Source organism: Panthera pardus, unplaced genomic scaffold (assembly GCF_024362965.1).
Source record: "Panthera pardus isolate Hobbes unplaced genomic scaffold, ASM2436296v1 HiC_scaffold_11, whole genome shotgun sequence".
In the NCBI taxonomy this organism is placed as follows: Eukaryota; Metazoa; Chordata; class Mammalia; order Carnivora; family Felidae; genus Panthera; species Panthera pardus.
In genome coordinates this window covers 63,269,216-63,294,705 of record NW_026526666.1, presented here as the reverse complement: position 1 = coordinate 63,294,705, position 25,490 = coordinate 63,269,216, and the positions used below count along the sequence as shown (strand labels likewise).

General features: G+C 44.9%; 2 protein-coding genes across 13 annotated transcripts in view; one reads left to right on the top strand and one right to left on the bottom strand.

The window, feature by feature from the left end:
- Positions 1-8,415, top strand: part of DIO1 (iodothyronine deiodinase 1) — a 41,231-nt gene extending 32,816 nt beyond the window's left edge. For all 5 annotated transcript variants that reach the window (XM_019449214.2, XM_019449213.2, XM_019449215.2 and 2 more), the window contains 2 exons: positions 5,491-5,690; positions 7,673-8,415. In XM_019449214.2, the coding sequence (XP_019304759.1) occupies positions 5,491-5,690; positions 7,673-7,741 (269 nt within the window). In that variant the 3' untranslated portion in view covers positions 7,742-8,415. The remainder of the gene's footprint in view (positions 1-5,490; positions 5,691-7,672) is intronic.
- IFT25 (intraflagellar transport 25) overlaps positions 8,348-25,490 on the bottom strand; it is a 44,203-nt gene continuing 27,060 nt past the window's right edge. For 7 of the 8 annotated variants that reach the window (XM_019449221.2, XM_019449224.2, XM_019449222.2 and 4 more), the window contains 2 exons: positions 23,058-23,101; positions 20,700-20,910 (listed from right to left, as the gene is read on the bottom strand). In XM_019449221.2, the coding sequence (XP_019304766.2) occupies positions 20,797-20,910; positions 23,058-23,101 (158 nt within the window). In that variant the 3' untranslated portion in view covers positions 20,700-20,796. Of the gene's footprint in view, positions 8,560-10,164; positions 10,281-20,699; positions 20,911-23,057; positions 23,102-25,490 lie in introns of those variants that run through there. The other variant, XM_053895108.1, reaches the window with a different exon arrangement.

Sequence of the window (25,490 nt, the reverse complement as noted above, 5' to 3'; positions counted from 1 at the left end):
CAAGTCTCCCTGGCAGAGGACCCACGATTTTGAATGGATAAATAGGGAAATCAAGGGAGAGAAGCTAGTAGGAGGAATTTAGACCGGAATTACTGCCCTAGAGCTACTTGTGAAATCCAGCCTAAGACTCTTCCAAGCTCAAAGGGACACTGGTTCACCCCAGTCAATGGTTCCCAAGCTGTAGTGAGCCTCAAAAGCACCCAGAAGGCTTGTTAAAACAGACTGCTGGAGCCCACCCCAGAGTTTATCAGTTAGATCTGAGAATTTGAATTTCTGCCAAGCTCCCGGTGATGCTGAAGCTGCTGGTCTGGGGACCACACTTTGAGAACCACTGCTCCAGGCTAACTTTCATCTGGGGCAGGCATTCTTTCTTCAGCCCCTAACAGGTGGCCACACATCTTCATTACTTCACGTTTAATCTTGTTCCTTTCCTGGGCAGCTCTCTTCGGGAGAGCTCTCCCTGAAACTCCTAGAGCTCATGGTCTAAGCCCTTTGAACTTGACAGAATGGTCAGACACACTCCTATCTCCCGATTTTTGAGGGGGTTGGACCCATGAGTGTGGCCCAACTCTCAAACCCAAAGACTGAAGAAGGCAAGTGGGACGGGTGTCATTTACTCGCCCACCTCCCACACGATTTGTCGGTCCCCAGCCTCTGGCAGAGCCCATGTCGCAGAATCAGAGCTCAGCAAAAGTTGGATGAATGAGCGTGCTTAGGCCAGTATTAGCCTTGCTGGTTTATCCATGTGCTATCAAGTGTAGGCTGCTATTAATTATCAGCAAAGATGGCCCAGCAGCGCTTTCTCCAATATGCTCCCTGGATCCCTGAAGTCAGAGCTACTTGGGTTGCTTGTTAAAAATGGATATTCCAGGGACACCTGGGTGGCTCAGTCGGTTAAAAGTCTCACTTCGGCTCAGGTCATGATCTCGCAGCTAGTGGGCTTGAGCCCTGCGTCGGGCTCTGTGCCGACAGCTCAGAGCCTGGAGCGTGCTTCGGATTCTGTGTCTCCCTCTCTCTCTGCCCCTCCCCAGCTCGTGCTCTGTCTCTCTCCCCCTCTCTCTCAAAAATAAATAAGCATTAGAAAAATTAAAAAAAAAAAAAGGATATTCCAGGGCCCCCACCCAGGCCCATTGCATCCTGATTTATTGCACCCAAAGGTTTGAGAACTTCTTTCAACTTAATACTGTGTTCATTTCACTGGCGGCTTCTGTCCTCATTAAGGGTTTGGGGCAACCTAAAATATTAGCTAGCATAGGGGAATAGGTACACAAGAGATTCATTATACTGTTCACTCTACGTTTATGTACTTTAAAACTTTTCCATAACGCAATTGAAAAGCGTGTAGGTAACAGGAGAGCAAATGCTAGCTCAGTGTGCCTCCGGGTCAAACACTCCTTTGGGAGAGCAGCAGCCAGGAGCTCCAGAGAGAGAATTTGGGCACCTTCAGGTGTCTGTGGTCTCCATGGCCGAGAGGAGACATTGACTTGATGTCATCACAGCTGGCAGCCGAAGCTCAGCCAAACCTGATTTAACTGTCCTGGGGCAGCACTTAAACTTGAACGTGCGTGTCAATGACCTGGGGACCTCAGCCGGTTCTGGCTCAGCAGTGCCGCAGTGCAGCTCCCCAGGGGAGGTTGAGGCTGCTGGTGCAGGGACCACACTTGTAGTGACAAGGTCCTGGAGGATCCAGCTTTAATCTCTAAAGGAACAAGTTGTAAACCGTGACAAGAGGGGTGGATCATCACAGAAATGGTTTCTGGTCCTGGTATCTGTCCTGTTCCTCCTGGAGTCAGCCCCAATAGGTTTAACTTTTCCAGAACCTCAAAGCCTTTGAGGAAGGACTTCCTCACCCTGTTCTGACAGTTTTCTTGCCCCTGTGCTTTGCCACTCCTAGTTCAGGCATTTCTTCCTTCTCCGCATCTCTTTCCCCGGGGGTACTTGTTTCTGTCAACCAGACAGGAGGGAGTACGGCCTGAACCCCAAAATTAAAATGCACAGAGCCAGTATCCACCAATCCCACCAGGTCTGGGACCTGTGGCCCAAGTCAGCTGGCTTCCTTTTCCTCCCCACGCCACATGTTTGTCCGGGTAGATTACAGGGAGGCATGAGGCATGGTGGGAAGAACACGGACTTTGGAGCTCCAGACCTGAGTACGGCTCCTGGCTCCATCACATGCTGGCCACGTGACCTTGGACAGCTTCCCTGCCGTGCCCACTTCTGCCACACTGAAACAGGATGGCAACACCAACCTCACACTTGCTTGACGATGTTTAATGAGAACCTGCTGTGTGCCAGCCCTGGGCTGGGCTCAGGGATATTGAGACAAACGACACACACACAGTTCCTGCCTCTCAGGAACTCACAGTTAAAGCTGGGGAAGCAAGTCACTGCTCCTCTCTGGGCCTCGATGGTCTCAGCTTCAGGATGAGAACGAGAATCCCGCCTGACCTCCCGTGGGTGGCTGTTGTGAAGCCCCAGTGAGCCAATTGTTGCACGAGACTGACTACCTACACGTGAGGCCAATGTAGGCCAGTGTTACCGTCATCTACAAAGTTTTGGTGTCTTGGGGCAGGTAATAATTACTTTACACTATGGCCAGGCACTTGTATCTTGGTGTGAATTTCTCCTGAGAGCTGGTTTTTCTTGGAGTAAGGTTCCTGAGCAGAGGACTCTGCTGATAGACTTAATCAACTTATATTACCCTGGGAGGCAGCTATTACTGTAAACACAGGCCACGTGGCTTCCGAAGGAACCCATGACCACATTACCCGGGTCCCAGGCTCCCCAGAAATGAGGCAAGTAGAAGGGCAAGGCCAGTAGCACTTTATGGTTGTTTTTTTCAAACTGTGGGCCCATTAACTAATGAGTACCACTTCCTGTAAGCAGGCAGAGGGGCACCTTGGCAAATGAGGCCAATTGAAAATCCCCTCCTGTTTAAAGTTAAGCAGTCAGGGGTGCCTGGGTGGCCCAGTCGGTTAGGGGTCCGACTTCGGCTCAGGTCATGATCTTGCGGTCCGTGAGTTCGAGCCCCGCATCGTGCTCTGTGCTGACAGCTCAGAGCCTGGAGCCTGTTTCTGATTCTGTGTCTCCCTCTCTCTCTGACCCTCCCCTGTTCATGCTCTGTCTCTTTCTGTCTCAAAAATAAATACATGTTAAAAAAAATAAAAAAATAAGTAAAGTTAAGCAGTCAAAGTGGTTTGGGGCATCTCCAGAGCAAAGTAGCAGTATTCTGCAGGACAGAATAAAAACTGGGTTCTTTCCCACCTGTCTGTTATTTAGGGCACTCGGGCAAAATAAACCAGTATTTTTCAGGCAGCTTCTATGAAGGGATTTCCGTATAAGTTACCTCATACAAGCCGTTGCACAGCCATCTGCAACATAGGTTCTATTAATACCATAACATATGGGGAAGCTGAGAATTTAAAGAGATTTCAGGGGTGCCTGGGAGGCTCAGTTGGTTGAGCATCCAACTTCGGCTCAGGTCGTGATCTCACGGCTTATGGGTTCGAGCCCTGCATCGGGCTGTGTGCTGACAGCACAGAGCCTGGAGCCTGCTTCGGATTCTGCTTCTCCCTCTTTCCCTGCCCCCTCACTTGCTCGTGCTCTGTCTGTCTCTCTCTCTGCAAAATAAATAAGCATTAAAAAAATTTTTTTAAGAGATTTCAAGATCCTGCCCGATATCATACAGCTGAGTGTGTCAGGGAAGGCTTCCTGGAGGGCAGTTGAGTGGTTCTCAACTGAGGGTGGTTTTGTCCCCCAAGGGGTATTTGGCAATGTCTGGAGATGTTTTTGGTTGTCACAAATTGTCAGAGCGGTGCTGACACCTAGTGAGTAGAGGCCAAAGATGCTGCTCAGCATCGGGGAACACTCAGGATGGCACCCCCCCCCCACCAAATGTCAATAGTCCCAACGTTGAGAAGCACCATGGTAGAGGCGGGCCTCTTAATTTTTTTTATGTTTATTTATTTTTGAAAGAGAGAGAGACAGAGACTGAGCGGTCTCAGGGGAGGGGCAGAGAAAGAGGGATACACAGAATCCGAAGCAGGCTCCAGGCTCCGAGCTGTGTCAGCACAGAGCTGGATGTGGGGCTTGAACTCACAAGCTGTGAGATCATGACCTGAGCCGAAGTCAGACGCTTAACCGACTGGGCCACCTAAACGCCCCAAGGTGAGCCTTAAAAGGACAGGTAGGATCTCAAATGTGGAAGAGATGGTAAGGAGACAGGGAAGAGAGGGGGCGGCATCATTTGAGGAGGATTCACTTCAGCTAGACGTGGGAGGACAGGGATCCGTGACCGGAAGTACGCATGGAGAGAGATGGTCGGGATCATTACACGCTATGCCAAGGAGCCGGTCCTATAACTGGTTTGTAAGGAGAGAAACAAATCTGATTACATTTTGTGTTGGTAGCATTGCCAGAGATCTTTGGATGATGGGTTAGAGAGGAGCAAGATCAGGAGGGAGGCAGGGATACTTCTTAGGAGAAGTTGAAAGTAAGGTCATTGCCAGGCCAGCAGTTGTACTTGGCTGTCGGCTCACCCTGAGTGGCAGGCACCCTGGGGCTGTCCGGACAGCCCACCAGCAGCAGTGCCAGAAGTCATAGGAAAGAGAAGGTTCTGTTGCCCTCACACCGTGGGTGAAGGCGGCACCGTGATGAAGAGGGTGGAAGTGAGAGGCAGCTTGGGGGGTTGTGGGTCAAGGGGTCCCAGGTGTTTCACCCACCTGGCTGGAGCAGAGGCTGGAGGAATGTAGGTGAGACGGGCCAGGTCACTGGGGAGATCTATCCCGAGGATGACAGGGAGCCATGAAAAGCCACGGCCGGAGAATGCCATGGTCAGGTTTGCATTTTGGAAAGAACATTCTGGTGGAGAATAATTAGAAGAGGGAGATTGTCTAGATTCTGGATAGTAGTTCTCAGACTTCAGTGTGTGTGTTAGAATCATTTGGAAGGCTGTGAAAACACATTGGTGGGCCCCATTCCCGGTCAGTCTAGGATGCGGCCTGAGAATTAGCAATAAAGCCCCAGGTGAGGCCAGCACTGCTCGTCTGGACGGAATGCCTGCAGAGAACTACTGCTCTAGACCCTTGCCTCTCAGAATGTGGTCCAGGGACCAAGCAGCCTTGGCCTCCTAAGCACCAGCTAGACTCTCAGTGCCACCCTAGACAGACCGGATCAGGATCTTCCTTTAACAAGGTCCTCATGAGGATCAAATGCACATTCAAATTCGGGAAGCACTGGCCTATTGGACTCTCTCATGCTGAAGAGCTGAGGTCCGGGAGTCAGGATACCTAGGCTTTGTTTTTGGGTCAGTCAGTATCTCCCTATGTGATCTCATGCATTCACACATAATAGGACACTGGGCGAAATCATGGTCAAGGGCTCATCTGGGACCCTCCGTTAAAAAGGGGTGGGGATGGGGATGGGGGTATTTAATCTGTGGAAAATATGCGCCATGCCCGTGAGGCCCGCTGCCCATCCTTTCTTTTGCAGATGGCTGGGCTTTCAAGAACAACGTGAACATCAGGAATCATCGGAATCTCCAGGACCGCCTGCAGGCAGCCTGCTTGCTGCTGGACAGGAGCCCCCAGTGCCCTGTGGTGGTAGACACAATGAAGAACCAAAGCAGCCGGCTCTACGCAGCGCTGCCCGAGAGACTCTATGTGCTCCAGGCGGGCAGGATCCTCTACAAGGTGGTGCCCAGGGGCAAGGGGCCCAGGGCGGGTGAGGGCGGAAAGGGCTTTGTATCAGGCAGATCGGCATTCAAGTTGTTGCCCAGCCATTTACCGGCATGTGACCGGGGGCAAGTCCTTTCCTGTCTTGGAGTTTCCCTTTCCTCTTCTGCAAAATGGAGGTTCTGGCCCCCCACCTCACGGGAGGTGAAATAATGGGACTTTCCTGTCCCTAGTATTTGGACTGGAGCCGCAGCCTCCTGGCTGCCTTCTACACCCAGAAGACTGGCCCAGCCCTAGTTCAGTTTGAAGCTGAATGAGAGGATGTAGTTTCCATTTCCTAAACAATGCTGGGAGGACATTGACTTGCCCAAGGTCACACTGTGCAAGGCTCTGATTTCAGTTCTAAACCCTTTGAATGGGACAGGCCAGGAGTGGGAGGGTCTGAAGCTGCTAATCTCCGAGGCCGGCCTGAACCTGGTGGGGGTTGTAGGAGGGGGAAGAGAGCAAACCCTGTAGTTAAGAGCTGGAAATGCCAAAGCAGGGATTCAAGGCAGGAATTGAGTCCTGGCTTCCTTTCTGGTGATTGTGTCCCCATTAGGACTTCCAGCCTGGCCAGGGTGGGGGGTGTAAGAACAGCCTCTGACCACTCGGGCACTGTTGGCCTCCCCTGAGAGGGCAGAAACTGTTTTATAGCTGCCTTAGGGGTTTCAAGCCTTGGAGAGCACATGAAGCCCAACCATGTGGATGCTCCCCTGCCCACGTGTCAAGCTGGCCCTACTTACGCGGGTAAAATGAGCAACAATTTGCAGATGAATCCCCAGGGTGCCAAGGGCCACAGGACAAGAATTCAGGTCCTTCTTCCTTTCTCCTCCCCAGAGACATGGCTCTAAGATGGCACGATGGAGGCCAAGCAGGGTTAGGCCCCGTGCAAGGACTGGCAACACAAAAACGATTTGAAAATGGCCCACCCCTTACTTGGAGGTGCTCACAGTCTGGAGGATGAGGAGGACACACATAGAGTGCCCCAGTGTCCCAAGTGCTGTGACACTCCAGAGCAGGGATCAGCAAACCTTTTCTGCAAAGGGCCAGACTATAAATTATTTTTGACTTTGTGGACCAAATAATCCCGGCGACAACCATTCAGTCCTGCTGTCCGAGCACAAAAACAGCGTAGACGATATGTAAATGAAAGAGTGTGAGCATCAGGACACATTTGGCTCTCAGACTGTAAATTTCCTGACCCCTGAGGAAGAGAGGTAGGCTCTTTAGAGGTGGTGACAGTTGCTTGAGGCTTAAAGGCCAGGAAGCCAGCCACATGAGCACGGTGAGTGAAAATCATGGCAAATATAGGGAAGAAGGTGAGCAAAGGCACTGAGGCATGTTAGGGCAGGGTGCGAATGGAGAGTTGGGGCATTTAGGTGACTGGGGCTCCTTCCGGGCCAAGGAGTCCAGCCTACCTCTTAGGGCGGAGGAGAGCCAGTGGGAGTTTCGAGCAGGAGACAGGCATGACTAGATCTGTATTTTAGAAAGATCACTGGCTATAGGGTGAGGCATTGACTGGAGGGGGCAGGGACTGAGGACTGGGGATAGTCAGGAGGTGGGATGGCTGCCCAAGTAGGGAACGAAGAGGGCTGAACTAGGGCATGGGGATTGGAGAGGCAGAGGTGGTTCTGATGGATAGAGAAGATAACGCCTATCTAAAGGTCGAATTATGGAAGAACAGCTTATTTGTAGAGACCCCTTTCTCCTTTGAAACTATTCACTTTACCCCCTCTGGTTCTCCTCAGACTTCTCTGTCCAGTCTGCCCATTAGATGTGAGTGCCATTCCACACTCTCCCCCTGGGTGATCCCATCCGCTTTATGGTTGCATCTGCCATTGTCTACACCATCCTGACAACTCCCATGTAGCTATCACCAGCCCAGTTCTCTCAGCTAAGCTCCAGACCTGCTAATTCCTGCAAGTCGGAAATCTGGGAATGCTGATTTTTCTCTCTTACAGGGTAAACCTGGCCCTTGGAACTATCATCCAGAGGAAGTTCGCGCTGTTCTGGAAAAGCTCCACAGTTAGTCTGGGCAGATCCCCCAGCCCTAGGTGATCAGCAGGAGGGCTCCTCAAGTCCTGGCTCTCCCCCCAGCCCATGTGGCTTTTACCTCTTGACCTGTATCCCCAGCTGAACTACCAGCTCAGAGCTCTCTGATCTAGCCGAACAACTGTAGTCAGAAAACGAAGCAGCAAGTGAGCTGAATGTTAAAGACTGTACAGAATGTCAATGCTGCCCCCACGCAGAGACCACATTCATTGCACGTGGTCCCCATCTCCAGCCACTCTGATACCAAGTGGTGACATATGGCAGTCCTCACGTCAGGTAGATTCATTCCACCAAATTTGCCATTTCTGGAACTGATCGTCTAAGACGCTAAATTGGTTTTTAGAACCAAGCATGGGGAGAACTCCTGTTGTGGAGAGAGAGATGAGGAATTGAAAGCTGTCGTTCATTGATGCGGAAGCTCGTATTTGAAACTGTTTCTCTGGTTTCTTTGCAAGTCTCCTAAGGGTCATTTGTGTTACATTACATCAGACTCATGGATAACCATTGGTATTGATCTGTTTTAACTCTGCTTCTTTTCACGTTTGTCTATGACGGCCACAGTGCAAAGTGAACACAGCTGTGACTTGACTTGAACGAAAATGTTTTAAGATGCAGTAAAGCTAATACAGTATGATTAAAACACCTCAGGCTATTTGGGATGGCTTCGGTGTGATCTTTACATTTCCTTTTCCAATTTGTGTCAGCCTGTTTCAGCTTTAATTATAGCCCAGTGTGATCTGATCAGCAAAAATACCATACGCTGGAGGTGCCTCATTTGGTCCAGGGGCCGTTGCCTTTAAAGAAAAAAAAAACATTTTGATTCACATTGGAATCAAGCTACCTTCACAACATGACATAAAAGAATGGACTTGGGAGACATTTCTCCTTTTCTTTTTTAATTTTTTTAAATGTTTTATTTATTTTTGAGGGAGAGAGAGAGACAGAGTATGAGCAGGGGAGGGGCAGAGAGAGAGGGAGACACAGAACCTGAAGCAGGCTCCAGGCTCCCAGCTGTCAGCACAGAGCCTGAAGCGGGGCTCGAACCCACAAGCAGCGAGATCATGACCGGACCTGAAGTTGGACACCCAACTGACTGAGCCACCCAGGTGCCCCGGGAGACATTTTTCTAACATGAAAACATTCTCTTTGGCTCTGCCTTAGTTGCCACAATGTTAATACTATTAACATTGCTATTTTATTTTTTTAAAAAAGTTCTCTCTAATCATCTACCAGGTACCCACTTTCAGATATGTTAACTCATCTAATCTTCATATATTTCAAAGAGGAAATTATTATCCCCATTTTCTAGATGAGGAACTCAAGGCTCAGAGTTAAGTAACTTGTGAAAGGTCTCAGAACTAGTAAGTAACCCACAGAGATTCAAACCCCACCTCTAAGTTCAAGCCAGAGTCCTGGCCCTGTTCCCTGCTAGCTGTGGGACTTTGGCTAAGCTGCCTTGGTATCTTGAACTATAAAATGGGATATCAACAGCGCCTGCTGCATACACGATTCATGAGTAAAGCACTCAGAAAATGCTACTCTTGGAAAGAGTAAAGCACTGTACCTGCCTTGGAGAAAATGCCATGGATGTGTTGGCCATTATTATTTCACAACTGCCTCCTTGGGCCCCCTTTTTAGGGAGTGGGGGATGGAGGGAAGGCAGGACAGTAGGGACACTGGATAAAAATTCTTCACCCTGCCAAAGCAATGCTGGCATGAGTTTGTGAGGTTAGACAGAGAATGAGTAGCTGGGAAAATGGCGGGGCTAACGCACAGCCGAGCACTGTCCTTCCTAAGTACCAAGTTCCACAAAAGGAGACAGCGGCTAAGGCCATGCTCCTCTGAACCACTTCCCAGATGGTCCCCCGATTCATGCCTCTAAATGCACAGAAAGCTCCCAGTTTTCAGTGAACAATAGTGGCTGGAACTGAGGAGGTTTTAGAATGTTAAAATAGACCCCAAGCGTGCCAATTGAATTCTCTTCAGTTTAATGCTTCAGACATTGAGCACTGAGTCTTTTCTGGGTGCTAAGAAATGCATAGATGGACAAGGTCCAGCTATATTGTTCTCCAGCAGCTTAACCTCGTGGGGGACTAGGCATACATGGCAATGACCATAATTCAAAGCAAATACGATGGGGACAGCTGAGATAAGACTAACTGATCAGGGGCGCCTGGGTGGCTCAGTCGGTTGAGCGTCTGACTTTGGCTCAGGTCATGATCTCACTGTTCGTGGGTTTGAGCCCCGTGTTGGGCTCTGTGCTGACAGCTCAGAGCCTGGAGCCTGCTTCGGATTCTGTGTCTCCCTCTCTCTCTGCCCCTCCCCTGCTTGCACTCTATCTCTGTTCCTTTCTTGAAAAAATAAATAAACTTAAAAAAAAAAAAAAAAGACTAACTGATCTGGGAGTATAGAGGAGAGAGCAATCCCTCGGAGCTAGGTGGGTCTGGGAAAGCCTGTCATAGGTGGGGGCATTTGGGCTTGGTCCTCAAGGAGGCCCAGGCCTTCCGGAACAGAAACCTGGAGAACACGGAAAGGGAAGAGGGTGTTAAAGCAGAGAAACCTACATGGCAAAGATGGAAAAAAGACCAAGTGCAGGGGACTCAAGAGGTTTGGACTCAACTCTAATTCTGCTGAACTGGCCACAGACTATTTCATTTCTGGTAAGCTCAGCCATGAATTAAGAATGTATGTTAATACATTTCATCCAGCATAGTTAGGGGTTCAACTGAGGAAGGATTCAGGATACCTATTTTGCCATATAGATTACATCATTGAAAGTCTCAAGTCGGGGGCGCTTGGGTGGCTCAGTCGGTTGAGTGTCTAACTCTTGATTTCAGCTCAGGTCAGGATTCCAGGGTAGTGGGCTCAAACCCCACGTGGGGCTCCACACTCAATGTGGAGCCTGCTTGGGGTCCTCTCTCTCCCTCTGCCCCTCCCCCCTTGCTTTCTCTAGAAAAAAAAAAAAAGTCTCAAGTAGGTTTTTCAAGAAAAGCACATGGGTCTTGTATTCCCTGAATGAAGTCTTACATATTTGCAGCCTCCAGTCTATTGTCTGTAAGCCTGCAGGATACCTGGCTGGGTTTTAGACTCTTGTGTTTCAGTCTCTTTACCTCAGAGATTTGCAGATATAGCTTCACTGTTGTCTACAAGTCCTGAGAAGAAAAGTCTGAGGCCAGCCTGATTACTCCTAGCATTTCCTGAATTGCTTTTATTCTGCCCCAAACCTGTCGGATTCTTTCTTTTTTTTATTTAAAAAAAAAATTTTTTTTTTTAACATTTATTTATTTTTGAGACAGAGAGAGACAGAGCATGAACGGGGGAGGGTCAGAGAGAGAGGGAGACACAGAATCTGAAACGGGCTCCAGGCTCTGAGCAGTCAGCACAGAGCCCGATGCGGGGCTCGAACTCACGTACCGCGAGATCGTGACCTGAGCCGAAGTCTGACGCTTAACCGACTGAGCCACCCAGGCGCCCCGGATTCTTTCTTTATACTTGAGGTTCAGTAACTTCACCAAGACATAGTCCAGTGGTGATTGTTCTAGTATCGAAATGTCCTGTAATACCGCTATAGTATGAATGGTTGTGTCCCCCCACCCCTGCCAGATTCATATGCTAAACCCAAAAGCCCAGCGTGATAGTATCAGGGCAGTCCTGGGAGGAATGCTGAATGAATCATCCTTCGGGAGGGACCCCTTTGGGATGAGATTAGCGTGTTTATAAAAGAGGCCCCAGAGAGCTAGCTTGTCTCCTTCCACCATGTGAGGACACAAGAAGTCTGCAACCCCAGAAGAGGGCCCTCACCTGACCTTGCTGGCACCCCGATCTCAGACTTCTGGACTCGGGAACTGTAAGAAATAAATTTCTGTTGTCTATAAGCCACCCAGCGTATGGCATTCTTGTTATGTTAGTCTAAACAACTAAGGCACATATAACATCCTCTTCTGGTCTTAAGCTTTAATTCTTCTTCTTCTTTTTTTTTTTTTTTTTTTTTTAATTTCAAGGACATTCTCTTCAGTTGCCTGGAACATCTTTTCTGTTGTATTTTGTCCTACTCTCTTAGGAACTATAATTAGGTAGGCTGTATCCCTGTTCTTCCATAGCTATTCTCTGTAACTATTTTTTAAATCTGTGTTCTATTTCATTCCATGATTTTTCTCAATCTCTCTCCTCTGACCCGGATTCTTCCTAAACTGGGTTTATTATTGAGCCAGATAAAGTTTGTTGGTTCTCACCCATTCCCATCTGCCCACCCTCTCCTCTGGATTTCAGGGACCTGGAAGCCTGAAGACTGACTGTGTTCTGCTTAGGTTCTGCCACTGGGAAGCGCTGGTGGGAGATTAGAAGGTGGGTAGAAGGGAGAAGCCATTTTTCCCATATCTGGCTATAGGGATGGAAGGGGACCGTGCACTGTGGCTGTCTTATCACCACGGCAGCGGGTGGCTTCTGTTCAGAGACAGTGATGGTGCCTCTGCTGGTCAATAGTGAGTGTGGCTCATGGGTGCCAACGTTGGGTTACATTCCTACCTCCTGTTTGTTTTCCCAGCCTCTTCAACATTTTGTAACAAATTCCCTGCACTATTTCCCTCTCCGCTTTAAATACGTATCCGGGGTGATTGTAGGGTCCTAACTGAATGCTGACTGTTGCAACTACCATCATCATCCCTTTGTTTCTTATGTGTCTTTACCTCTGAAATGGTTTTTTCTCTTCCATTTCTTTTATTAGCTCTGGCAGCTCACTGTTCATCTTCCGTGCCTTATAATTTTTTCTTTAAATCCTTGTATCTCTTCTTTGAGCTCTTTTTGTCTTCCATGGGCCTCAGTTCTTGTGTTCTTTAATTTCTCTTGCAACATGTGTTGTATAGCCGCTTTATTTTTGTTTTTTTCCTCCAATGTCTTAGTTTCTAGTCATCATTCTCTACAGTATGGTGGTTCTCAAGCTTCGGCCTGCATTAAAATTCCCTGGAGGGCTTGTTAAAATAGATTCATGGGTCTCACCCCCCAGTATTTCTGATTCAACAGATCTGGGGGGGGGAGGGGGGGCTAGGAAATCTGCGTTTCTAACAAGTTCTCAGATGGAGGCTGACGCTGCTGTTTCAGGGACCACAGTTTGAGGAGCATTGAGATACTGGATGTTGTCGGTGATCCACCCTGGTCCCTCTCACCAAGCCAGTGCACCCATCTGCCAGCTGCCGTATTGGTTCCTCACAGATGCCCTTTCTCCTGACAAGTGCCCTCAAGTGACAGGAGCTGTGTTACCCAAAATTCCTGAGGTGGCCCATGATTGATGCATTTGAAGCACAAAGTCCTAGTCCTTTGCCTCATGGTGGGGAGTATACCTCTCTGGTGCCACTCATGGTCCAGAGCTCCCTATGGGATCAGGCTGGGGCTTCAGCTGAAGCCAGATCTTGGATTAGCTTTCCCCTCCTGGTATATCCTGCTTCCTGACAGCACTCATTCAGTAAATCGCTCCTGCAAGAATCTCTGTTTTGGGCTCTGTTTCTAGAGAACCTGACCTAAAGCAGTACCCTTCTGGGTCTTTTCTGATTACTCTTCTTTAATGGGGCATGTTATTTGCTGGAACAGAGTGTAGAAGGATGGAGTAAGCTGGGGCTATCTGCAACTTTCATTTAGGTTAGCGGTCTTAACAGCAATTGCACTACTAGGTATTTATCCAAGGGATACAGGTGTGCTGTTTCAAAGGGGCACATGCACCCCAATGTTTATAGCAGCACTATCAACAACAGCCAGAGTATGGAAAGAGGCCAAATGTCCATCGATGGATGAATGGATAAAGAAAATGTGGTATACACATATACAGTGGAGTATTACTCGGCTATCAAAAAGAAGGAAATCTTGCCATTTGCAACTACGGGGATGGAACTGGAGGGTATTATGCTAAGCGAAATTAGAGAAAGACAAGTATCACATGACTTCACTCATATGAGGAATTTAAGATACAAAACAGATGAACATAAGGGAAGGGAAGCAAAAATAATATAAAAATAGGGAGGGGGACAAAACATAAGGCACTCTTAAATATAGAGAACAAACAGAGGGTTGCTGGAGGGTGGTTGGAGGGGGGATGGTCTCAATGGGTAAGAGGCATTATAGAACCTATTCCTGAAATCATTGCTGCACCATATGCTAACTAACTTGGACGTAAATTAAACAATAAATTCAAATTAAAAAATAGATTAGCAGTCTTAGATATCCTCTTATTAAGTTTACTACCTCCTTTGCAACAGTGCTCCTAGAAATCCCCTCAGTCACACTCTCTGCTTTAACTGTCTTCTCACCACCTCGTATGCACTGAATTCATATGTTGTAGCTCTAACCCCCAGGGTGACTCTATTTGGAGACAGGGCCTAGAGGTGGTAATTAAGATTAAATGAGGGGAGCCTGGGTGGCTCAGTTGGTTGAGTGTCCGACTTCGGCTTAGGTCATGATATCACGGCTCAGGAGTTCGAGCTCCGCATCAGGCTCTGTGCTGACAGCTCAGAGCCTGGAGCCTGCTTCAGATTCTGTGTCTCCCTCTCTCTCTGTCCCTCCCTTGCTCATGCTCTGTCTCTCAAAAATAAACATTAAAAAAAATTAGTAATGTTAAATGAGGTCAGGCAAGGGCAATGATACAATAGGATCAGTGTCCTTTTAAGAACAGACACCAGAGAGCTCGCTTTCCCGCTGTGGACAGAGAAGAGGTCATGTGAGCACATAGGAAGATGGTGGCCGTGTACAAGCCGGGAAGAGAGGTCTCACCAGAAACCAACGGTGCTGGCACTCTGAGCTTGGCCTTTCAGTCTCCAGAAGTGTGAGAAAATAAATGTCTGTTTAAGCCCCCAGCCTGCTGGATTTTCTCACGGCAGCCCGCCTTCACCATGCTTCCTCCAGCACCTCCTCTGCTGTGTCCTGCCTGTCTCTCCTTCAGTTCCATCTCCGCTGCCATTTGGAGTTTATTAACCTTAGCCCTCTGGGGACATTCCCCCTCCTCTGAAGCTACCTGAGGGCTGAGATGGCTTGAGTCTAATAAAAAAAAAAAAAATGTTGAATAAGCATTTTACGTCTGTGACATGTTCAAGAAAACTCTCTAGTTCCGGTAAAGCATGGCTGTTCTCAGCTTCCTTTTCACCAAAATCCCGATTTCACCGTATGTAGTGAAAATCCTTTCCAGTTAGAGGTTGCAATTATTTCCTTGAAGATGAAATTCTTTTTTTTTCTTTTTATAATTCTTCTGTTGTGAATATGTGTTTTGAAAAAGGAGACAGAGTAAAAATCTCTTTCTGCCACCATCTTTAACCAGAAGTATCCATCCTATATTTATAGATGATTTATATCCCATTATAAAGTATATTTGAGGTCTATATATTTGCTTTCTAATGTATGGATGTACTGTTGTTTCCAGTTTTCTGTCCTGTAAACAGCATTGCTATAAATCTTGGTTCATTTGTCACTGATCTGATTCTTTCATTAGCATGTATTCCTATAAATGGAATTTGTGTCAAAAGCTATACGCATAAAACTTCTCACACTGCCACATGCTATTTTTAGGGGGCTTGCTATCAGCTACAAGGGGCTGTTGGAGCATCACCTTAGAAGGTGGAGCTCCCAAAGGATGCCCCCCACGGAGGGGAATTCCTGAGACAGGACTCAGAACTGCAATGCTTGTTAAAAGTCTGCATAAATGAGTGAGAGATGCAAGAATTTTCATTTGTGTAATATTTCTTTGCCCTGTTTGAGTACATCATAAAACGTCATTAGATTTTTACTTTTGTTTTGTTTATTTATTTTGAGAGACAGAGACAGCACGAGTGGGGGAGGGGCAGAGAGAGAGGGAGGGAGACAGAATCCCATGCAGGCTCCACACTATCAGCGCAGAGCCCGATGCAGGGCTTGAACTCACGAACCGTGAGATCATGACCTGAGCCGAAATCAAGAGTTAGACACACGGGGCGCCTGGGTGGCTCAGTCAGTTAAGCGTCCAACTCTTGGTTTCAGCTCAGGTCATGATCTCACAGTTCGTGGGTTTTAGCCCCATGTTGGGCTCTGTGCTGACAGTGTAGAGCCTGCTTGGGATTCTGTCTCCATCTCTCTCTGCCTCTCCCCTGCTTGCTCTCTCTCTCTCTCAAAAATAAATAAATAAACATTAAAAAACAATTTTAAAAAAAGAGTCAGACACTTAACCAAAGAGTCACCCAGGCGCCCCTACAGTTTTACTTTTTAAAAAATCCATCCCTTTAAATAAATTGATCGGTTGTTTAACTTGGCACTGTGGTAGGCACTGGCCCACGGTAAATGATCCAAAAATGGGTACTTTATTAGCTAGCTTTATTAAAAAACTCCTCAAGGATGTTATAGTATAGAGACAGAGATATGCAAACAAATGAACATTGTTTATTTATTGAAAATATTCATTGAAAATCTACTATGTGCCAGGCACTAGGGCCTGAGGATACAGTCATAAACAAAAGAAACAAAAGTTCTCTGCCCTGTGGAACTTACATGCTAGTGAGGGAAAGACACAACAAATATGATATACATGAGAAATAAGAAAAAAATATGTGTGGGGCACCTGCGTGGCTCAGTCAGTTAAGCGTCCGACTCTTAGGTTTGGCTCAGGTCATGCTTTCACAGTTTGTGAGTTTGAGCCCTGCGTCGGGCTGACCATACAGAGCCAGCTTGGGATTCCCTCTCTCCCTCTCATTCTGCCCCTCCCCTGCTCTCTTTCTCACTCTCTCAAAATAAATAAACTTAAAAAAAAAGAAAAGAAAAAAATATGTATAGTATTAGGTAGGGCCATCCCTGAAGGCTTGTGGGAGCCAAGGGCAATTCAATCGAGACCCTACCCAAGATATTTACACCTGAAAGGAGGCTGCGCTGCCCTCATCTTTCAAAGCTTGCTTGGGGTATGATTGAAGGGGGGAAAATCTAAGTTGAATTTTAGTGAGAAAAGAGGAATAAGGTACCGAACCCCTGAAGCATAGGACACAGGGTGGCTAGTCCCAGAACACAGGAGAAAAACACAGGGAAGGAAGACTGAATGTGTTCACGTTGCAGTGGTGTGTGTGGGTGGGAAATGGCCAGGATGGTGAGATACAGGATGCCAGGGAAGGCCTCACTGAGGAGATTTGGTGTAAGGATCTGAAGTCCATGAGGAAGCTAGCTGTACACATACCTAAGGAAAGGAAAGAGAAGGCAGACTCAAAGGTCTAAATCGCATAGCACACACAGCACAATGGGAGTCAGGAGTCAGTGGGTAGGTGGAGATAAATCCAAATGAGGGATGAGGGGGACAGAGGAAGCCAACTGGGGACAAATGATACTTTGAAAAGATGATGGGGTTCAGCAGTGAGGAGGAAAAAAGATAAAGCCACATATTATTATACCTATTTCTTGAAACTTGGAGAGGTTTTCATAAGGATGAAATGAGTTTTTAAAGCCCAGGAAAACGCAGGTTAAAGAATATGCTGTTTTTAAGTATCATAAAGTGGTAAGACAAGCACTAACACTGATAACTTGCTGTCTGCATCTGCGGAAGACAGAAACCGAGAAAAAAGACTTAGAGATAATTTACTAGGTCTGTGCCAAAGAGATCAATCAGACAACCTCTGGAGATCCTTTCCAGCAATCTGTGAGCCCTTCTTACGCAAAGAATCATTGACATTTCAGTTTAGGAAGGTGGCCAAAAGAGAATCCTTAGCATTTCATTTTATTGAACAGGAACACAATTGCTCTGAGTCACCTTCCTTCTCAAAAACCTTACATGGCTCCGGTGTTAGGAGAAACTATTTGAGAACATTAAAGGCTGTCTGTGATCTGTATGGTTTTCGTCTCATTCTTTGCCCTGGTCAGACTTAAATCCTCATCACATCCTCCAAATGTGTTTGATCAGAGAGTGCTCATCTTCACATTGCCGATCACACCAACGTTGCTCTTGAAATACCTTTCTTACTCTCCTCCATTTATTTGAAACTTACCTTTCTAAAAGTAAATTTGTGCAACAAATCGTGGTAAGTAGTTTATCAGAAAGTAGTAAGAGCCTAATTTTGACCAGTTCCCGCTGGGAATCTCTTCTAAGGAAATCATCTGAGGGGCAGCACAGAGATACCCTCAGTAGCATTAATGATTTTTATTTTTCTATTATGAAGAATGTCAAGCACACACAAAGATAAAGAGATGGGGACAGTGAAGCGCCCCCCCCATACGTCCACCACCCAGATCTAACAATTTATTGCCATATTTGTTTCAACTAACGCCATTTCCCTTAAAAAAGTCTGCTGAAGTATTTTAAAGCAAATTCCAGATATGTCATTTTACCCCTACATACGTCTATATGCATCTCTGAAAAGTATGAGCATTCTTGCCTAAGCATGATGCCAGTAACACACCTAGTGAAATGAACAGTAACACCCAATCTGTAAGAGTATGTCCTCAACTGTCTTTAAAATGTCTTACTTTCAGTTGGTTTGCTCAAATCAGATCCGAACATGATCTACACACGGCATGAAGTTATTGGGACTCTCATGCCTTTTTGACTCTAGAGTGGACCCTCTCCCTTAATTAATTACCATTTTTCAGGCCACTGACTTGAAGAAACCAGGTTACTTGCTGTGTAGGATAAGCCACATTCCAGATTTGTCTGTGAATCGGTCAGGACAGGCCAGGTTATACTCCAAATTTCATGGACTTAAAACGATGAACCTTTATTTTTCCTTCTGTATGTCCATCGCACACTGGCTGAGAGGTCTGCTACCTGCCATCACCAGGCTCACTTCCAGACCCAGAGTGATGAAGTAGTTACTGTGTAGAACGTCACGGCCGGTCGTTGTGACAGAGAAAAAAAAAAAAGAGCTTTGAAGTGTCTCATGCAGGCAATTAAATGCTCGGCCTAGCAATCACTTTCCCCTCATCTCATCACCCACAATTGGTCACATGGCCCTACCCAAGCCAAGAAGGCCAGGAAGCATATCTTACCTTGTGCAGGGAAGGCGCAACTCTGCACATTTCAGTGAGCTACAAAATGGCCTCTAGTCTATTTGCTTCCTTTTGGTGTCATTTTACTTGTTTATCCATCCCTCGTGTTTCCTGGAAATGGAAGTGAACTCTAGAACTTGACTCGATTTAGGCTCAGTAATTTTGGCATGAGGACTTCGGAGGCTGGCCTGTGTGCTTCATGTTGCATCACATCAGGGGGCATACAGTGTTTAATTGTAGTAGATTATAGCAGTAATAGCCACCACCTCCCTCTCCTCCCATCATATATGTGTGTGTGTGTATGTATGTGTGTGTGCATATATATATATACATGCATATATATACACACACATATACATACACACACACACACACACACACACACACACACACACAGATAATGGAGGGGGGGAGAGATTGATTTTAAGAAATTGGCTCATATGATTATGAAGTCTGGCAAGTCCAAAATCTGTAGGGTTGGCTGACAGGCTGGAGACCCAGGGAAGAGCTAATGTTGTAGTACAAGTCCGAAAGCTGTCCACTGGCAGAATTCTTTCTTGCCTGGAAAAGGTCAGTCTTTATTCTATTAAGGTCTTCAACTGATTGGGTGAAGTCCACCCACATTATGGAGGGCAACCTGCTTTACTCAAAGTCCACCAATTTAAATGTGAATCTCATTCAAGAAAAACCCCCACACATAAAACATTCAGAATGTTTGAACAAATATCTGGGCACTGTGGCCCGGTCAAGATAATACACAAAATTAACCATCATAAAGATATTTCACTAAGATTGTGTTGTGGGTTGAACGGTCTCTAAAAAGATATGTTGAAGTCTTAATCCTTGAATGTGACTTTACTTGAAAATACGTTGCAGATGTAATCAGTTAAGATGAGGTCACACTGGAGTAGGGTGGACCCTAATTCAATATAGGACTGATGTCCTTATAAGAAGAGAAGACACACAGAAACAGATATGCACAGAGGGAGAATGATGTGAAGACATACAGAGAGCATGCCATATGATGACAGAGGCAAAGTGGAGCTGCGGTGCTACAAGCCAAGGATTTCCAGAAACACGAGAAACTAAGAGAAAGGCATAGAACAGATTCTCCCTCAGAACCTCCAGTCAGAACAAACACTCAATTCCTTCATTTCTGACTCGTAGCCTCCTGAGCCGTGAGAGACTAAATTTCTATTGTTTTAAACCACCCAATTTGTCGTACATTATTATGGCAGCCCCAAGAAACTAATACGAACCCCACAGGCAAAACACTATGTTCTAATGCCATTGTTTCTATGTGTTTATCAACCTGAGATAACATTAGGTTTACGCATTTCTGGTTTTTTTTTCAATATTCTGGATTTTTCTTTTTTTACCTTTTGGCTATATTGGTTATTTATGTTTTCAAAGTCAAACTATATAATAAAGTACATTCAGAGAAGTTTTATTTCCCTCTAGTGTGTCTTATTTTATTCTTTACCTCCCCCACTTATCCAAAAAATCAAATAATATCAATATGGTTGTCTATGGGAAGTCCGATAATGTTTTTCCTAATTCTTCCCTGAGATTTTCAAATCAAGGCAAAATAAAATTAAAAGAAATAAATTATTTGTTCTACAAGACCCAGCTCATGTCGCCTCCATGAAACCTTCCCATAAGTACTTTCTCTTTTCTGAATTCATACATTCTGTGTCTATATTGCTCACTTAGCCCTTTTCATCAGTTAAAAAATTAATGCACTGAACCTAAAAAAAAATTAATGCACTGATATCTGAGGGGCATCCTGTTAGATGTTGTGAGGACACCACGGATTATCAGTTAAGTTTTCACATATAGTCATTTCCTTTGTTAAGCTGTATATAGAAGAGAGAGCTTTCTCATACCCTACATGGTGGCCAACACTTCTGACTAATGAACCAGTTCCTTTGCACAAAATGGCGAAGAGAAAATAAAAACTGAAACAGATCGATGCAAGTCCCTTTAATAAAGTATATCAATGACAACTTCATGTTTAAATAAACGTATTGTTAAAAAATCATGCAAGTGTATTTTGTTATAAAGACTAAGAAAGATTTGAGACTGCTATTCCCTCTGCAGAAACACTATGCACAGATGCAAAATGATCAAAGGCTGATATAATAAGGAATCTCAAGTAAGTGGCGTGGCCATCCCGGGCCTGTAAAGGAAAAAGCAATATGAATGCTTTTAGCAATTTTAGTTAACTGTTGAATGGCAGTTAGCAGAAGAAAGGGTTTGATGCAAGAACGATATCCTAAATATATAATAATATATAAGCTACAACACTCAGAAGAGAAGCCAGCTGCACATAATAGTGAAGTTGCTCTGATGTATTATCAGGCAAGTATCAGCATTGGTTTGATGAAAAAAAAAAAGCAGGTGGAGCTAACAATTGCAACTTTACATTTCTGATTAATTTTTTTTTAACGTTTATTTATTTTTGAGACAGAGAGAGACAGAGCATGAACGGGGGAGGGTCAGAGAGAGAGGGAGACACAGAATCAGAAACAGGCTCCAGGCTCTGAGCAGTCAGCACAGAGCCCGACGCGGGGCTCGAACTCACATACCGCGAGATCGTGACCTGAGCCTAAGTCGGACGCTTAACCGACTGAGCCACCCAGGCGCCCCTCTGATTAATTTTTTAAGTGTCTTTCTATGGGGCACCTGGGTGGCTCAGTTGAGCGTCCAACTTTGGCTCAGGTCATGATCTCATGGTTCATGAGTTCGAGCCCCACATCGGGCTCGATGCTGTCGACACAGCCACTTCAGATCCTTGGTCCCCTTCTCTCTCTGCCCTTCCCCTGCCTACATTCCCTCTCTCTCTCAAAAATAAACATGTTTAAAAAGTGTCTTTCTGAAGTATTTTTCATGTTTAGATTTCCCTTGTTTTATGATTCCTCTGACTATATACCCTGAAACGTTACTGTACTTTCACATTGATATAATTTCTCTGGAAAGCAAATTGACAATATACATAAGCAGCTATAAACATGTCTACACTGATGGACCCAGTAATTCTATTCCTTGAAATTTAATCTTAGAGAATAATTCACAAGGTGACGATCATGGTAGCAAGAACATGCATAACATGGCCTCTGTAGTATTACTTGTAATGACAGAGGGAGGAAAAATGAAATCAGTTAACATTTGCCTATTTTCATACATTTAATTTTAATTATGAAACTTGTAATATAATATTGTTTAAAAAGATACAAAATTCTTCATTTTGATAACTATGTGATGCATATTGACAACTAGAAGAAAAAAAGTGTAATAAAAGCTGTTGTGGCAGGCTAATAAAATCATGGCTGATTTCCAGCTTCCCATTCCCCCTTACTATTTTCCAAATGTTCTATATAATTTTGCAGTGCTCCTTGATTCACAGTGAGTTCTGAAACAAAATACTTACCAGAAGCTTACTAATCATAACTCATTAGTAAAGATGGACAAAAACAGGCAGTTAATATTCTGTCTAATTAATCATTTTTCTGCCCCCCACTGGCCTCTCCAGTCCTTGGGCATGTGTGGGTGGTAGAGAAGATAATTAAGAGGATTCAAAAACTTCCTACAGAATCTTTTGAAACGCTGCGCCCAGTAAGTTGTGAAGAAGGAAACTTAACTTTAAGCCTCATTTAGAGAAATCTTAATTAAACAAACACTATCATCTAAAAAACAAAAAACAAAAAAACACCCCACATTCAGTTGTTTTACTTTTTTGTGTGTTTGTCTAAAACCAGGGCCTGATAAACTAGCAGGAACAGAGAAACTCCTGATGAGGCAGCAGCTTCATCAACGGGCATTCATTCCACTTGACAAGCAAAGCCCAATGGAATGTTGTCGAAAAATGCTGGTTCTCTTTCCACCTCATCTCTCTTTGGCTTATTTGTTGCTGATCCTATGCTCCAGTTCCCCTTATGTGAATCTCCCTTGTCCTTTCATGCTTAAATTAACATCCGATTTTGGCATCTCGACCTTTTTCAATTCCTATTCTAAAAGGCCTACAGAATCAAATGAAAGAAAGCTAAGCAAGTAAATACTTCAAAATAATTGAACAAAATAAAGATAAATAAGTGAACTGTTTTATCCTTGCTGTCATTCTACGATAGACAAGAGCCTAGTTTATGAATGCTATATTTAGAATATAATATTATTGAGAATAACCTTCTCTGTTGGTTGATTGGATAAAGAACCTATAATATAACAGGAAGATATTTATTAACTTTATGACTAAAGAGATAGATTTAAAATTTAAATACATTGTGCTGGTACAGATAATGTTTATCTCTACCAAGTATATTTACTTACCATAATTTCTTCATTCTGAAGCTGCCCCTCTGTGTGGACTAGATCTAAAGCAAATTTAACAGAAATGAATTAGGGACCAAAATACATGAGGACAGCTACTGAAATTTATGTTCAGCAAAACATGATGTCTGGTAAACTATAGTTAGATCAGACTTACCAGGGTTTGGGGGTTAAAATTCAATTTCAAAATAGCAATATGTGATATAAAAAGCATGAAAGATAAACTGTGAGTTCTAGACCATCTCTAGTAAGTATAAACAAAAGGAAATGGAAATTACAGTAAAGGAATATAAAGTAAGGAATGGATAAAATGTGGAAATCCCTTTTAAGGATCAAGCTATTAACAGTTATTATAGGCCTGAAAGGAGCCATCTTTTTTTTTTAAGTTTATTTATTTTGAGAGAGAGAGGGAGCATGAGAGAGAGTAGGGAAGGGGCAGAGAGAGAATCTCAAGCCTCAAGCAGGCTCCATGATGCTGGTGCAGAGCCCGATGCAGGGTTTGAACTCACGAACCACGAGATCATGACCTGAGCCGAAATCAAGAGTTGGATGCTTAACCAACTGAGCCACCCAGGTGCCCCTTGAAAGGAGCCATCTTATCACCACTCTCATGGGTCATGACTACAGCTCAGTTTCTCACACTAAATTTTTACTGTGATGTTGAATTATGCTGCCCATGAATTGACCTTTTCAGGTATCTAACTTAAAAAACCTTTACTTATATAATTTTAAAACATTAACTTAGTTGATCACAAGTTAATCACATCAAACATTTTTTGGAAACATGATTTGAATTTTTTTAAATGTTTTTTTAACTTATTTTTGAAGGAGAGAGAGACAGAGCATGAGTGGGGGAGGAGCAGAGAGAGAGGGAGACACAGAATCTGAAGCATGCTCCAGGCTCTAAGCTGTCAGCACAGAGCCTGATGCGGGGCTCGAACTCACGAACTGTGAGATCATGACCTGAGCCAAAGTCAGACACCCAACCAATGGAGTCACCCAGGCGCCCCTGAATTTTTTTTTTTTAATGTTTATTTATCTTTGAGAGACCAAGACAGAGTGTGAGCTGGGGAGGGGCAAAGAAAGAGGGAGACACAGAATTCAAAGCAGGCTCCAGGCTCCGAGCTGTCAGCACAGAGCCCAATGCAGGGCTCGAATTCACGAACTGTGAGATCATGACCTGAGCTGAAGTCAGACGCTTAACCAACTGAGCCACCCAGGTACCCTGGAAATATGATTTGATTAATATAATAATAAATACTGTCATAATTTAGAAATTAACTTTCTTTGTATCAGAATAGTTAGCATGCATACTTTTTCAAGGCACATCCTACGAACAGGGTAGTCTGTAGGAAGTAAGATGGTGCATGACTTTGTTTCCTAACCTCTTTCTGAGGTAATGAATAGTAATCCCCTGCCTGACCCTTTCTTCCTTCTCTAGTCCTGCTCCTGAGAGATAATGTTTTCAACTCCTTAAGCTTTTTTTCCTGGAATTGTAACATGTTTATATTCCATTCTCAATTTGTAAATGATTTACTGACTTTATATTATGGTAGGAGAAAGTTTAGGTCTCTTAGACCAATATTCTCTCCCTTTTCCTCCTGTAACTTTTCCCTCCCGCCATCCTCTCAATTTTGAAATCAATACTTGATGGTTACATTATTGCCTATATAAATGTTATTTACTGCTGAAATGAGTAATGGACTACGATCCCATTTTCTTTCTTACACAATTCCTCCTCTACCAGGAGTTAATAATAACCTCTTCTTTCATTGGTTTTATAATTATGAAAAATTGGAAAATCTCACATACATAAAAGAAGAGAGGATATAATTCCTGTATATACCTATCATCTTGATTTTATACTTATTAACATTTCAATATACTTAATTTATGGAATTTTTTTTGCTCAAGTATCTTATTTTATTTTATTTTTTTATTTTTTATTTTTGAGACAGAGAGAGACAGAGCATGAACGGGGGAGGGGCAGAGAGAGAGGGAGACACAGAACCGGAAGCAGGCTCCAGGCTCTGGGCCATCAGCCCAGAGCCCGACGCGGGGCTCGAACTCACGGAGTGCGAGATCGTGACCTGAGCTGAAGTCGGACGCTTAACCAACTGAGCCACCCAGGCGCCCCTGCTCAAGTATTTTAAAGCATGTTCTAAGACAACATGACATTTCACCTCCAATTATTTGATTATCTATCTCTAAATAATAAGGATATTTTCTTACATAACCATAATACTATTATCATACTAACATTAAAAAATGCTTTAGGGGCGCCTGGGTGGCTCAGTCGGTTAAGTGTCTGACTTTGGCTCAGGTCATGATCTCCTGGTTTGTAGGTGTGAGCCCTGCATTGGGCTCTGTGCTGACAGCCAGAGCCTGGAGCCTGCTTCAGATTCTGTGTCTCCCTCTCTCTCTGCCTCTCCC